We start from the raw sequence: 16,212 nt of genomic DNA on the forward strand, positions 1-16,212 counted from the left end.
CATCAAGGGACAGAACTGGTAGTAGAAGCCAGATCTTAGGCATCCCAGTACACGGTTTACCATTTGAATTGTATTTCAGTTTCAAAGGGATTTCATGTATGCTTTCCATTTTGATACAGGCAAGCAGGAATCCATCCCATTTTATAAAAGAGAGAAGTGGAGGAGGTGAAAAGACTGGCCCAAAATCACACCACCTTTCAGAGGCAAGAGCTCAGCCCTCCTGCCATACTGGATCAGGGTTTTATGCACCATATCAGCTCCCTCCCTGCCTCAGTACGAATCTGGCCTTTTAGGGCACCCTGTTTCTCCTTCCCCCATAGAGACATCGTTCTTGTTCAGATGGTTTTTGGGGGGTGGGGCAGGGGGATGAGTCTTTTATTAATTCAGCAGTTGTTGAGTCCTTTCTATATGCCCAGCACTGTTTTAGGTGCTAGGGATACAGCAGTCTCTCCACAGTCGGGGTGGAGAGACAGTGTGGGAGTGAATAAAATAATTTCGGAATGATATGTTCTGTGGGTGAATTAAAACTCCTCTTGAACCGGGAGGCCCTTTCCCTACCTATCATGTCTTCCTTCAGGAAAAGGCTCTGATAGTTCTAGTCTTGCCAGTGAGTTCAGTATCCAGAGACTCAGAGCTTTCCACCTGCACCACAGTTTACCCAGTTTACCGCCTGATTGTCTGCAGCTGCACTTTTCATGTGGAAATGAAAAACTGCAGTGATCCTCACCATCTGAGCTCATTGCCTGCCCAAAGGTTGGCTGGAAACGTTAGCTTTCCTTCACCTTCCACTGCAGCAGAAGAGCTGCTCTTACCAGTACATCCGCTATCACAACACCCAGGTGCCAGACTCTCTGCTTGACTCTCAGATAGATGACTATCTGCTTTTCCTTCCCTCCCTCCTTTTGCATTCCTGTGGAAAACAGTCCTGGGGAGGATGATTTTCTTTCCTCTCTAGGGCTTCAGGAATTACTGGAAGAGAATTACTGTTGGCACAAGTCAACAGAGCCTCGTACATCACTGTGTTTATAGGGGCACCGTTGACCTACCCTCTCCCAATGGCTTAGTGTATGGATATCCTAACCTTAAAAGGAAGCTAGAGAATGATTGTTTGCTTAATAAAAAGATTCTTAACCTAACCAAAAGATTCACCTCAGACCTCTTACAGCCAGATTTCTTGCTTCAGGTGGTTCCCAAAGTCCTTGACAAAGTTTAACTGGTTTGTAGCAAAATGAGGAAAATTCAAGGCATTGAAGTGAGTTTTTCATAAAATGTAGTTCAATACGTTAAATTTAAAGGATGTATGTAATTTAAAACAATGTTTTTCAAACTGTAGGGAGTAACCTGTGAGTTGAGACCAACATTTTTTTAAGGAAATAGACTAATTGGAAGTACTGGTTTATCACATACAGTAGTGGTAAATATTCTTTTGTTAAACTTCTGTTCCAGTTTTGTGTGTGTTGGGACATGATGTAAAGTTTACTTATACTTTGACTTGCAGTCAAAAAAAGCTTCGCTGCTTTTAATGGCTCTTATTCTGATATTTTGTCTTTTGCATTTTGGGGGTATTAAATGATTTTTTTAAGTTATATATATATATTTAAGAGATTTTTTAAGTTTCTACTTAGCAAATAAAACATCAACAACCTTATGTCATTCTCCACCATCCACCTTTTTTTTTTCTTACTGGTCCCTGTAATCCAGAAGTTTGGAAATCTTTGCTATAGTGGATTTAAACATGAATCACCTTTTTGGCAGTGTAAATTCATAAAGTGGTTTTGGAAAACAACTTGTCATGTACAAAGAGCCATACAAATAGTCATAAGGTTTGATGCATTCATTCCCATTATAAAAATCTGTCAGAGAAGATCCTAAATATGAAAAAATTTATAAGTGTGGTACAGCTTCATGTATATAGTAAAGAAAAATTAAAAACAAATGTTCAACAATAGAGAATTGGTTAAGTAAGCCAATAGATATCTGTCCACTTAGCTGTTTATTTATTTATTTATTTTTAATAAATTTTTTTTTTTTTTTTGGTTGTGCTGTGCAGTTTGTAGGATCTCAGTTCCCCCACCAGGGACTGAACCCAGGCCGTGGCAGTGAAAGCCCAGAATCCTAACCACTAGGCCATCAGGGAACTCTTCACTTAGCTGTTTAAAGTGACAGTTATAATAATATGAGACAGGGACTTCCCTGGTGGTCCAGTGGCTAAGACTCCATACTCCCAATGCAGGGGTCTCTGGTCAGGGAACTAGATCCCACATGCATGCCGCAACTAAAGATTCTGCGTGCCGCAACTAATGATCCAGCAAACTGCAACAAAGATCCTGCATGTGGCAACGAAGATCCTGCGTGCCACAGCTAAGACCCAGCGCAGACTAAATAAATAAATATTAATTTTAAAAAAAGTAAACCTTTATCTTTAAAAAAATAATAATAGTATGAGAAAAATGCCTTTATAATATAATATTAAAATCATAAGTAGAGTAAGTAAAGTTCTTAGAGTAACCGTCCACATAGTGCTACCAGGTGCTGGATTGTGTGCTAAGTGCTTTTCCTCTATTATCTCATTTAGTCCTTACAATGACCCTATGAATTATCCTCGTTTTACAGATGAGAAAACTGAGTACGTCATTTTCCAACAATTCCCTGATACCAATTCAGTTCTGACACTACCCGTAGTTAGCACAGACCCCATAAGTTAAGGGCTCAGTCCTACAAGACTGCCCCCATTTCAGATGTCAGCCACAGTGGAATCCCCAGACTACCTGCACTTCTGCCTGGCCAACTACAGATTCAGGGGTTACCATGACTGTCCCCCTCAGGTTCGATAGATTGCTAGAACAACTCGCAGAACTAAGAAGAGTGCTATATTTATGACTACAATTTTATTATAAAGAATACAACTCAGGAACAAAATGAAGAGAGGCATAGGACAAGGTATGGAGGTGGAGTGGTGGAGAATTTCCATGCCCTCTCTGCGGCATTACCCTCCTAGCACATTGGTGTGCCCAAATCACATTGTTTCAGAGTTTTTTTGTTTGTTTGTTTTTGCGGTACACGGGCCTCTCACTGTTGTGGCCTCTCCCGCTGCGGAGCACAAGCTCTAGACGCGCAGGCTCAGCGGCCATGGCTCACGGGCCCAGCCGCTCCGCAGCATGTGGGATCCTCCCAGACTGGGGCATGAACCCGTATCCCCTACATCAGCAGGCGGACTCTCAACCACTGCACCACCAGGGAAGCCCCAGAGTTTTTATATGGAGTTTCATTACCTAGGCATGGTTGGTCAAACCATTGGCCACTTGATTGAACTCAGTCTCCAGCCTCCTCCCCTCCCTGGAGCCCGTTTTTTGAAACTCTCACTCTAAGTCACCTCATTAGCATAAACTCAAGTATGGTTGACAGGAGCTCCTTATGAATAACAGGCACTCCTACTACTCAGGAAATTCTGAAGGTTTTAAGAGCTCTGTGCCAGGAAGGTGGGTGATGGGGCCAAGACCAAATACATTTTTTATACCACACTGAGGCACAAAGAGGTTAAGTAACTTGTTCAAGATCGCATAGTATGTGACAAGACCTGGGATTCAAATTTTTTAAAATTCATATTTATTAATATATTGGTAGGAGAAATCTATCCCAAAATGCTTAAAGAGGTTCGGGCGTAGGATTATATTAAAAATACTTTAAAAAGGGTATTATAAATTTATACATACAACATCATAGGAAATCTTGCCTTTAATACAATTTGAAGTAGAAATGCTACCTTATTTGACAGTCCTAAAATTGTGGAATATTGGAACTGAAGGACGTCTTTTTATAGATGAGGAACTATGATCCACAGAATGAAATCATACAAAATCATACAGTGGGTTAATGACAGAGCTGAAGTCAGAATCCAGTTTACTTTTTTTTTTTTTTTTGCGGTACGTGGGCCTCTCACTGTCGTGGCCTCTCCCGCTGCGGAGCACAGGCTCCGGACGCGCAGGCTCAGTGGCCATGGCTCACGGGCCCAGCCGCTCCGCGGCATGTGGGATCTTCCCGGACCGGGGCACGAACCCGCGTCCCCTGCATCGGCAGGCGGGCTCTCAACCACTGCGCCACCAGGGAAGCCCCAGTTTACTTCTTTTGTTTTCATCCGTCTTGTTTTTCTAGAGATCAGCTAGATGTTCTTCAGGTCTGTGTTTATGTAGATCAGATATGGGCACAGATTGTAGCTTTCATATCTGTTCATGATCCTGGTCCTTTGCCCAGAGTTTCTGATTCTATATAGGAATCTTCAGCCCAGCCCCACACTGAGCCTCTAATTTTGGCTTGGAGGAGGGTACTTCTTGGATGAAAGGCCCAGATGGAACTCTCCTAGTTGCCTTCTTCCTCTAACTTTGGCCTCCAAGAGAGGTAGAAAATGAAATGAGGGTATGATCTCCTTTTGTCAGCCTTTTTCCCAAGTTACCACAAAGATTTCTCCATTACAGGGCTCTGTGGACTGCCCTACCCTGGAATTTGAGTATGGAGACACAGATGGGCACGCAGCAGAGTTGTCAGGTATGAGATAGATGGGTCTGTAAAGAGTGGAAGGTTGGCCAGGAGGAGAGGGAAGATGCCTGTGCTCTCCCCTGGCAGCTTGTCTGTTCTCAGCAAGTGGCTATAGAACACAGACTGTTCTCCACATTCCCACTTCTCTACACCTTCCAGTGGTCAGTATCTCTTTGTTTGCTTTCACATTTCTTTCTGTGAATGCTTCCTTGGCTATGTATGGTGTTCTCCATTCTTTCATTCTATCCCTGTTTTCTGCTCACCCTTCTTTATTCTCTTTTGGTGCACTCTCAAATCTGTTTTCTCTCCAGCTTCTCCCCATTTCTCCTTTCTTTCTCTTCCCATAGTCACCCATATCTTTTGGGTGCCCCTTTCTGCCACCCACTCCATTGCTTTCCCATTCCATCTCTCTCTCCTTTTCTTTTCTACCTCCATCTCACCCCCTTCCCCTAATACTTGCCCCTTATTAAAGTCTCAGCAATGCCTGAAGAAAAACTGTGTAGACAACTGGCCAGCTGAGCAAAGCTGAACATGTCATCTATATCCATCACAGTGGAGCTCTGCTTGGATGTTTCTGAGCTGGGGTTGAGTGATCCCATTCTTCTTTTTAGCTTGGCTGAACATGATCTCCTTGCATTAAGGGCCTCCATGTTACACGTGCTACAAATGCCAATTATTAATAAATGAGCTTTGGGTGGAAATTATGTGAAAGTTAAATATTCTGTCACATGAAAGTGACACTTTAAGACAGGCTTTTTCAGAGAAAATAGACAAACACTTTTAAAGAAGTTCTTGTGTTCTTGTGAATAAGCATAGGGAATAAATTTTGTGATGAGTGACAGAAATAGAGAGCTAAGTTTAATAACTAACAAAAGATTAGAATCCAGACTATGAATACACACATACACACACACATAGAGAGAGAAAGAAATGAACATCCCAATAGAGACTATAGATAAATGGTCAAAGAATATGAATAGGAATTTACAGAACAGAAAACCATGTGTTCAGTAAATATATGAAAAGATATTCAATTATGTTAGGAAATGGGGGAAAACAAATTAAAATGGTGAGATATTATTCAACAATCATCAGATGCAAAATTTAAAAGCCTGGGGTTGGTGAGGGTAAAGAGAAATGAGTACTTTTTATACATGGCTTGGCATGAGGGAACAAAGTATAAAATTGGAAAGCAGTTTGGTTATATCTAGCAAAGTCGAATTCACACATATTATGACCCAACGATTCTAGATGTACACTTTAAAGAAATTCTTGGGCCCAAGAAAACACTTACAAAGATGTTTATTGTCGCCACTGTGAAAAATTGAAAACAACTTAGTAGGGGAATGGATAAACTGCAGTATATCAATATATTAGGCTACTGTATAGTCATTAAAATAATTGATCTATATCAATATGCTTCAGTGTCAATAAATATTAAAAACATATTAAAGGGGAGAAGAAACAGTGACAAAATAATTTATACATGCATCAAAAACCTGCTTAAACACACAAGTCTAAAAGATGTTTCTAAGAAGTCTAGTTGCACACTTGATTGAGAACCGTGTCAGTTAAGTGAATGGATGTGTTCATCACACTGCTTTTCATGTAAACTATTGAAAGACATAATAAAAAATGCTTCTAAGAAAAAATAATTTATACAATATGATACTGCTTGGATAAAAACTTGAAAAACAGAACAATATCATGTGTTGTTTACAGGCACATAGATATGTACTAAAAGTATAAAAATAGGCATGTGAAGCATACATACCAATTTCATCATAGTGATTATCTCTAGAGAGGAAAATAAGACTGGGAAGGAAGAAGGGACTTTAGCTGTCTGAAGCAAATATGACAAGTGTTAACATTTGTTTAATCTGAGTAGAAGATAAAGACGGTGTCTTTTATGTACTCTGTATGTACCTGTAGTATATGAAAGTTCATGATCTAAACTTTAAAAATAAGACAAAAGCAAAGTTCAGTACCTAAGAGCCTTGCTCCCTGTTTTAACTGGGTTTGTGCTCTACTCTTAAAATATATATATATCTACACTACTCACTAATGACTGAAGAATTTAACAGACAGAGCTGGGGTTTGTTTCTGGTCACTCCAGGATTCTGGAACTCAGGACTCAAAAGCCCTGGCTCCCAGACAAGGTATTCTTTTTTTTTTTTTTTTTTTTTTTTTTTTTTGCGGTACGCGGGCCTCTCACTGTTGTGGCCTCTCCCGTTGCGGAGCACAGGCTCCGGACGTGCAGGCTCAGCGGCCATGGCCCACAGGCCCAGCCGCTCTGCGGCACGTGGGATCTTCCCGGCCCGGGGCACGAACCCGTGTCCCCTGCATCGGCAGGCGGACTCCCAACCACTGCGCCACCAGGGAAGCCCCCAGACAAGGTATTCTTGACCATTAGACAGCTGGCTGGAATATAAGTGAATTTCTCTTGCTTTGTGAATTATCTGTGACCTAGTTAAATTTCCAGCAAGGGTCTTAGTTAGGGAACAGAGTTTTGAGGAAGCACCTATTGGCTTAATGACTTCACTTCTTCATCCACTGTAAGATGAGTGTACTTGTGTAATGTTCTGGAGTGTGTGTGTGTGTGTGTGTGTGTGTGTGTAGGAAAGGGCATTTTTATTTCTCATAAGCTGTCTGCATTTTGTATTGAGAGGCTGCTGTCAGCAAAGTTAGATTTTCCTGGGCACAGGCCGCCCTTTGGCAATCAAAGCTGCTTCTGCATGGTTTGATTCTGCCTCTGCCCGGGTGGCCGTGGGCAGGAACATAAACTTCTGTACCCTTTGAGGAAACTCAGCAGGGAGAGAATGAACTGGCTCCTTGTATAGCACAAGGATCTTGCCTCTAAATTTCAGGAGTTGTGTTGCCCCCTTTTCCCCTAGAGACAGGATTAGTCCCAGTCTGGGTTGACAAGCAGAAGGGGTTGCAGCCCTAAGAACCAGGAGTGATGACATTCAGCCCTCTCTGTTCCAGCCCTCCTCCTGGCCCTCACCAAATGTTGGAGCCTGCCTTCTCTGCTGTAGCAGCCAGCTGGCAGGAGGAGGACAGGTTTGATGGTTTAATCACCCAGGGACACAAGTGGCTATTTTTAACTGCTCCGAAAAGGAGGAAGCTGACTCTGGATTGAATTGGACACAGGAATGTGTTGGAAGCTTTAGCTCTTTCATGCCACCTTCTCCACCCCAGGCCCCTTCTATAAGGATCCGCTGAATGTTTGTGACTCTGTCCTATCTTTCCTGCCACAGAATTGTATAGCTACACTGAACACCCGGAATTCACCACTAACAGGAGGTGCTTTGAAGAAGATTTCAAGACCCAAGGTGATCCCAGATCCTTATTCCTAGAGATATGCTTTTTCTCTCCATGATATTCAAGGCTGATCTAGAAAAAGCCTAAAATAAACTATGATCCTTCTTCATCCTCTCCATAGCCATATAACTTCTCTATTCCTTTTTGCATATGGGACACAGAGTTTCCTATATCTCGAGTGGAGAGGTCACGGAGTGGAAGCAAGAGAAGCCTGAACTGGTTCCCTTTCCCTGATGTCAAGGGCCCAGAGAACAGAGGAATGGGGAGGTGGGGCTGGACTGGTTCCCTGCTGCCTGGTAACCCTGTGCCCAGCCTAGTCTTCGACCTTAGTGTTCAATCCCTATTTCCAATTCTGCCTCACTCCTCATAGCATCTGGTAATAATTTCATGTGCCCACCCTATGATCCACTCAGACCTCCATTTCCTTACTTGGTCAGTGGCAATTCAGTGTTCAACTCAGAAAATGTGTGGTGAGTACCCATTTTGTGCCAGAGATGCAGGAGGCAGGGGTGAAGGTGAATTTACAGTATCTTTAAAGAAATTGTAGTCAGATAGCAGAGGGGAGATGTGTATGTCACAAAACTAGCTGAGGCCAAGAGGAAAATGGGAAGTGTCATTAGAGAAGTAAAAAGTATCATGGGGGACAGAGCTTCTGGCTGGAGCATTAGTGGAAAAGAGGTGATTTTGTATTGAACCTGTAAGGATGAATGGGAATTGGATACATAGGGAGATAGAGGGAACTCCTTGAGGAAAGGCAGAGAGATGGAATCATATAGGCTGGGGAGGGGAAGCGGAAATGGAGGGGATGTGGAGGAAGATGAGGCTCTAGAGTGGGCCAGAACATTTGGGTTTTTTACTTTTCCCAGCCCTTATTCTTTCTCAGCTAAACAAGGAAAGCTTTCAAAGAGAAGAATTTATTGGGGGGCTGAGATCAGAGGTACATATGCTATCAGGAGCCTTTCCAGGAAGGAGAGGCAACAGCTGACACTAGATCTGTATGGCCTTCTGTTCCCAGTGCAGGGTAAGGAGTGGCTGGAGTTGGAGGAAGATGCCCAGAAGGCCTATGTGATGGGACTCCTGGACCGGCTGGAGGTGGTCAGTAGGGAACGGCGACTGAAGGTGGCCCGAGCTGTTCTCTACCTGGCCCAAGGTGAGTGGCCAGCTTTGCCAACTTGAGAGGGGTGGACACTAGAGAGAGAGACGGTGTTAGCAGGACTAGGATGAGGCAAGCCACGCTGGGAAAGCAAGGTTCCTGCCTCTCGAGGACAGATCTTGTCATGTGCTAGAAGTAACCTTGTGCTTATGCGAAAGATGAGGAGATGATGGTAGGTACTGTTCTGGATCCCTTGGAATCGGCCTTTCTCTTCCCAGACATGCCAGGATTTCTTATAGGGTTCTTTTTTTCCTTAGCCTGGGCTATAATCCTATGTGGAGACTAGCAAGAGGGTCATTGTGGCCAGAGCTGACAGTGTACCACCAGCTGAGCATGGAGGTTTCTTTTACCAGCTGTGGCCTGGCTCTGACACTGAGAGGAGGCAGGGAGGGTGCCACCAATTTACACATGGACCCGCTGCATTGTTTCTCATTGGCATTTAGAAGGTCCAAGCCAACATAGCAGGAGGAGTGGATGCTGTGAGTAATTTGGAGAATCAGAACTCAATGAGATTAACTAAGGAAAGCTTCCCAGAAGAGACCTATTAGCCAGGTGTTGGAAAGAAAATTGAGCCTAGCTGGAGTGGTAAAAGAAAGCCCTGAGGTCAGAAATAAGAGGACTGTTGACAGAACCAACTAGTTGGGAGCTAAAAAAACTGTAAAAGAAAAATCATAAATGGAGAGGAAAGAGAGTGGACATCTGGTGAAGGGACGACTGCAGTAAACAAGGCAGTGCTCAAGCCTATCTCTTGGGTCTGGCACTCTGGCCAAGTTCCAGCTGCCAGTACCTTCATCTTTTTGCCTGAGGGCTTTCTGTGCAGCCAGGAAGTGCTAGGGAATTAATGTTCTCCCCTAGTCCAGCAGCATGCCTCAGTGACTGCCAGGGGTTAGTGGATGAGCAGCTTGACCACCTCACCCCTCTTGGGTGGGATGATTCTGAGTTGTTTGTTTTATGTTTTCCAGAGCTTCTCCCCACTTGGGATTGAGCTCTTGGCTGCCTTCTCTTCCCTATCTCACTTCCCCACTTCTCTACCGATGGTTCCTGGGGTCAACTCCCAAATAAACTACTTGCACTTGAATCCTTATCTCTGGATCTGCTTCTCAGGGAACTCAAACTTAAGACAGACCAGTGATGAGCACATTGCACCTAACCCTGGAGACTGCTTCTCCTCTCCCCTGCCTCATTCCAGGAAGTTCTGGGGGGCACTTGTCCTTTGTTAACCTAATTTTTGGGCAGAGTGTTGGGAGATAGTCTTCAGATCATGGGGCAGGGTGGAAAGAACTGGGATAACCCCCTCCCCCTCAACCCCTGTGGCACTGTCTGGTCCTTTAGGCACTTTTGGGGAATGTGATTCAGAAGTCGATGTACTCCACTGGTCCAGGTACAACTGCTTCCTGCTCTATCAGATGGGGACCTTCTCAGCCTTCCTGGAGCTACTCCACGTGGAAATCGAGTGAGAAGCCTTAGGGGAGGGCTGGCGACCCCCTTCCTTGAAGGGTGCCTCATCTCCTGTGCTGGTTCCCTCACTGTAGAGCCCTCTGTGGAAGCTGGGTCTACTCACACCTCCTCCAAAGCTCACTGACAGTCCCCCTCCATCCAGCCATGGTCTCTGATAGTCTGTCCTGCTCCCTAAGCTTGGGCTCATCAGCAGGCTCTGCCCCACTTACAGCTTCAATCCTGGGCTTCAGGGGCCGATCCTGTATTGCTTTTGTATCCAAATACCTTCTTAGCTCAGCCTAACTGTGGACTCCATGAAGGAAGCTGTTCTACCTGAGAACATGACCCAAGACGGACGGGACCAATTCCTGTTGCTGTGCCCAGTTCTTTCCCTCATGGTTACAGCTCTAGAGGTGGCCTTATCTGCTGCTACCACTATAGTGACCCCTCATATTGTCTCATGCCTATCACCCAGGAGTTTTAGTGGAGCGAATTCTGTTTATTATTCACCAAGTGTTGCTTAGCATCTGTTTTGTGTCCAGCACAGTACTAGACACAGCGGAGATTTTAAGAGGAGCAAATATCATAGACCCTGCCCTTGCCTATCTTCACCACAGATAAAGGTTTGTCTAGGTGGCAGGAGAATTCTATGGGCTCCTCTACCTTAGACCAATTTCTTTAACTACATAGCCAGGGAATGGCAGGTACTCATGTTTGTGCATATGATAAGTGTGCAACACGGAGTAAAGAGGCCTTACGGGTTCCTGTTTTCTCCCTCATCCCTGTGGCAGCAACAGCCAGGCCTGTAGCAGTGCTCTTCGGAAACCAGCCATCTCCATTGCTGATAGCACAGAGCTCCGGTGAGTGGGCCTGCCCATGGGATTGGAACAGGGGATCGTTAGCAATGGGTTACCTTTGCCCAAATTTCAGACGCACCCAGGCCACTAGAAGTTGCTAATTCCACTGGGTTGGGCCACCACAGAGACCATCCCTGAGGTCTCAGACTATAGGTTGGAAACTGCCTTGGGAACCTCTTGTGACCCTTCTATAACCTCAGGGTGCTGCTGAGTGTCATGTACCTAATGGTGGAAAATATCCGCCTGGAGCAAGAGACAGACTCCTACGGGTGGAGGACAGCCCGGGAGACCTTCCGCACTGAACTGAGTAAGAAGTGGCACTCGAGGTGCCTGTGGCAGAGGGGAGGCATAGCATCTGCCTAGGAGAGACAGACAGTTCTTCTTTTTTCTTCTTCTTCTTCGTCTTCTTTTTTTTTTTTTTTTTTAGAACTAACATTCCTTCTTTTAGGACAGAGATACTTTGTGGTGGGCTTGAGGGTCTGGTTTGATTGCCCCTGTGTCTATGAGCTAGGCCCAGTCATATGTCTTCTCTATATCTTGGTTTTGGTTTCCTTGGTTATAAATGGGAATAGTCATCCCTCTCCCATTCGATCACAAATCCCACATGAACAAAATGAGTTGACTTACCTTGAAAATATGAGTTGGTATTGTCATCAGTCAGGGATAAGATATGAAGGCCTTTGGGATTTTAAAATATATACTATATTTGTTGATGTGGGAAAGTGAGTTGTGATCTACAAAATGCATTGAGTTCCTCAGCCAGGAAGCATCTTTATTACCGTTGATTATCTTTATTACCGTTACTTCTAGTTTGATATCCACCCCCAAGCTTAGGGAGCTATGCCATTTTAACTCCATGACCTCCCTTATCCTGCCCTCAGGGGGTTCACTCTGGGGGCTCTCTAAACCTCCTTCTAAGGACCAAGTACTCAGATTCTTTGTGGGGAGGTGAGTGCCTTCCTCAGCTTCCAGAAACAGGGTTACAGGGACTGCGTCTCAGCTGCTTCATCCTCACTTTCTCACTTGCCTCTCTCCACAACCCCCAGGCTTCTCCATGCATAATGAGGAGCCTTTTGCCCTTCTGCTTTTCTCTATGGTCACCAAGTTCTGCAGCGGTCTGGCTCCCCACTTCCCCATAAAGAAGGTCCTGCTTCTGCTCTGGAAAGTAGTCATGGTGAGTGACTGATTCACCCCTCTCCCATCTCATCAGATCAGCAGTGCCCTCTGCCACCTCGGTTTCTTCTAGTCTGGTTCCAGGAGGCTGGAGCTAGGCAGAAGAATAGGGCAGCTGTTAGCCAGTGGAGGGGCAATAAGGCTGTCCTAGAGAAATCAGATGTTCTGTTTCAGAGTAGGTTACCTATTTCTGTTGGACTGATGGGAGATGCCACTTTTTGAGTTGGGGTGTCATTGCACCTTCCCCTGATAGAGCTAATGTTTCATGGAAAGAACACTGGCTGAGAGTTGGGAGATCTGGCCTCTGCTGATACTGAGAAACCTCGGGCAGTTCTCTGTGTCTCAGTTTCTCTAGCTGTAAAATGTGGGGTTTAGTGCCTGCTCTCCATCCGGATAAATAGAGGATTTGCTTTTAAAAAATGAAGTCCTCATAAGTGTATGGTTGCAGTTTTGTTACTAATTATTCAACCCTATCCTTCCTCTGACTGGCTGAACAACATACCCTCCAGGGCAGGCCTTGAGTGATTCTGGGGGGTTGTAGTATCTAGATCTGCTCCTTAAAAGGGGGTACATTTTCTTGTTTTTTTCAGTGGAGGCCCCCAGTAGTCCTTTTCCTTATTTCTGGTGATGTTTCCAGCCCTGGGTCAGTAAATAATGCTTTATCCTGACCCCTGAGCTCTGAGGGTTAATAACCACCTCTGAGACTGGGGATGGTGACTATATTTTTTGCCTCCTGCTGTTTTATTACTTCCTAATTAAGGAGGGGGTCTGAGGGGACTGGAGGTTGTGGCTCTTCCTCTACATCCATCCTTCCCTGACCTTGCTCCCTCTGACTTCCCTCCCTTCCTCTCTTCTCTGCCCCTTTCCCGTTTAACCCTTAGTTTACCCTCGGTGGATTTGAGCAGCTGCAGGCTCTCAAAGTACAGAAGCGGGAAGAATTGGGCCTGCCTCCACTGGCTGAGGACAGTATCCAGGTGGTGAAGAGCATGCGTGCTGCCTCCCCGCCCTCTTACACTCTCGACCTGGGGGAGTCTCAGCTGGCACCACCACCCTCCAAACTGCGAGGCCGCCGTGGTTCTCGAAGGGTATGGACTAAAGCAGACAGTAGTGTTGTGACACTAGCTGGCCAAAAATCAAGATTCTAAGCAGCTCTGGATATGGTAGGAAAGAGCAGTAAATGAACCAGCTCTCCTGCCCCTGACTGGCCCTGAGACCAACCTGAAATCTTGGAGTCTATACTTCGGCCTCTATTCCCGAGCCCTGACAGGGCCCTGGGCTGTCAGGATGTAACATTGTGATATCACATCATAGATCCCTGTCTTGCTAAGGATCATTGGCCTAGACCTCAGTGCCTGGAGTTCCCTAGCACCCTGAACAACAGTTGGGGTATAATCCTGGGCATAGGCACCTGGTTGAGGCACTTTATCATTGTCTTCACAGTAAGATTTACTCTGAGCCAGCCATGCTCTTATCTGGCCTTGGAACCAGAGGCTTACACTTACAAGATGACTGGTTAGGGTTCTATAGTCTGCATCCCTAGAAAGGTCACAATGACAAGTTGTGCTGAGAGCTGACCATGCTCCCATGAACTTACCTGCCTGATCTACTTGAGTTCACCAACTACAGGTGACAGGCTCGGACAATCACACTCAGTAATCTAGTCTACATTATCTGCAATGTGATTTTTTTTAACCTTTATTCTTTTGTTTTATAAAGTAATGCTTACTCATTATAGAAAATTTAGAACAAATATAAAAATGTGAAGAAGGGAGAAAAAAAAGTCACCCACAATCTTAACAACCAGAGGCAATCACTGTTAACTTTTTGGCCTATTTCTGTCCAACCTTTTTTTCTTTCTGTGACAAGATTTAAAATTCCAGACTTGCTTCCCTCTGCCTAGCAGCAAGCTTCTGTCCTCCTCTTCCTCAGTCAGCCAGCTGGTGTATGCTCACAGAAGGCAAACTAATTGAATGTTCACCTAAGTAGAGCATAATTAGGAAGGAAAGTGCTGGCAAAAAAAAAAGGCATCAGTGCTTTCTGGAAGCTAAGTAACTGTGACTTTGGGATTATCAGTGCTCTGTTTCCCAGCCTTTGGCGTGGCTGTGGGAGAGCTGCTTGCTTGCAATTGGGCCTGGTGGGGACAGTAGGGTTGAGATGGGAAGGGAAAGGTCTCACTAGAGATGGGTTCTTACTTCCATGTTCCCTGCAGTCTAGCAGCCTGTGGGTTGGGGTGGTCTCAGACAAGGATGCCCAGGGTGAGATCTCTGCACACCTTCCCTCTCTCCTTCCACCCACTCCCCTCCAACCCCCCAGCAACTCCTTACTAAGCAGGACAGCTTGGACATCTACAACGAAAGAGATCTCTTTAAGACTGAGGAACCAGCCACAGAGGAGGAAGAGGAGTCTGCTGGCAATGGAGAGCGTACCTTGGATGGAGAGTTAGACTTGCTAGAGCAGGACCCTCTAGTACCACCTCCACCCTCACAGGCACCCCTCTCTGCTGAGCGGGTGGCCTTTCCCAAGGGCCTACCGTGGACCCCAAAGGTCAGGTAGGTTTGATAACACCAAGCACCCTGAGCTTCGGGGTTTCAGTCACTGGAGGCCCAGGGTGGAGTGGTCTATGTATTCAAGGCTCAATAAGCTGGGCTGGGAGTCAGAACCCCTGGGTTTGAAGTTCCTTGCTGTCTTCCCCTACTGTTCCAGTTCTCCAACTGGAAGAGTAGGAGCCCAGTAAGGGTCCTTCTCTCAAGGTTTGCTTTTCTTCCCTTCTCTGGGATTTGTCTCTCCACCATCCTCTCAGACAGAAGGACATTGAACACTTCTTGGAGATGAGCAGGAACAAGTTCATCGGATTCACTCTGGGGCAGTAAGTGACTGGATGGTCAGAACTGGCTGTAGAGTGGTTTTTAGGGGGCCAGGGGAGCGGGTGGCCTAGAGTGAGAGATGTTGCCTGGTCGTGATTACACAACCCAGAGCCATGGGCAGCTCCCAGTGACTGCTTTGGGTTCTTGCCATGGAGTTTTTTCCTTCCAGTTTCCTAGAACTTTTATGTTCTCATCCAGGTGTAGGACCTTGAGCAACAAGTCATTTCTCTCTTGCACATCAATTTCCTCGTCAGAGTGTTATTTTATGGTCCCTGCAAGCCCTTCCGTAATGGGCCAGAATTCTGTGGAGAAGCGACATGGTTGGAACAGATCTTTCCCCATTCCCCCACCCTCTTGAATCCTCACTGGTTGCTACAAAACCTGAGAAACCATTGTTACTACCATTTCACTGTCAAAAGTGTTGGGCAACATGCCCTTTTAAGTAGGAGCCTGCTCCCAGACAAAGTGAGTCCCCAAAAGACTATACAGAAATCCTAATTTTCAGGGACACTTCTCTGTACCATTATTCTTTTTGTGTCCTGAAGCAACGATGGGGGACCTGGTAGCTTGCAGAGAAAGATCCAGGATACCAGGTGGTGAAAGTGGCATGGTCCACATGACTCCAGGGGGTATTGGTAATTCTCTCTACTTTTGATCCTTATGATCTGGTGTGTCTTGCATTTCACAGGGACACAGATACCTTGGTTGGATTACCCAGGCCCATCCATGAGAGTGTGAAGACCCTCAAGCAGGTGACCAGGGTGGGCTCTCAGTCTTCAGGGATAGGGAGCCATCAAGGCAAGTTGGATGACTAGGGTCCTGGGTCCTGGGTGGTGCTCTTCCACCAGACATGTTCTGAACCTGTTATTCTGTA

General features: G+C 45.5%; 1 protein-coding gene across 2 annotated transcripts in view; it reads left to right on the plus strand.

Annotated features, from left to right (window-relative positions):
* STRIP2 (striatin interacting protein 2) overlaps positions 1–16,212 on the plus strand; it is a gene marked incomplete at both ends in the record, with an annotated part of 42,067 nt that overhangs the window by 1,322 nt on the left and 24,533 nt on the right. For both annotated transcript variants that reach the window (XM_079711471.1, XM_079711472.1), the window contains 11 exons: positions 4,473–4,542; positions 7,791–7,865; positions 8,870–9,004; positions 10,340–10,460; positions 11,236–11,304; positions 11,502–11,608; positions 12,348–12,475; positions 13,356–13,559; positions 14,788–15,023; positions 15,275–15,340; positions 16,027–16,090. In XM_079711471.1, coding sequence (XP_079567597.1) covers positions 4,473–4,542; positions 7,791–7,865; positions 8,870–9,004; positions 10,340–10,460; positions 11,236–11,304; positions 11,502–11,608; positions 12,348–12,475; positions 13,356–13,559; positions 14,788–15,023; positions 15,275–15,340; positions 16,027–16,090 — 1,275 coding nt within the window. The remainder of the gene's footprint in view (positions 1–4,472; positions 4,543–7,790; positions 7,866–8,869; positions 9,005–10,339; positions 10,461–11,235; positions 11,305–11,501; positions 11,609–12,347; positions 12,476–13,355; positions 13,560–14,787; positions 15,024–15,274; positions 15,341–16,026; positions 16,091–16,212) is intronic.

Source organism: Hyperoodon ampullatus, assembly GCF_949752795.1.
Source record: "Hyperoodon ampullatus genome assembly, chromosome: 9".
NCBI lineage: Eukaryota > Metazoa > Chordata > Mammalia > Artiodactyla > Ziphiidae > Hyperoodon > Hyperoodon ampullatus.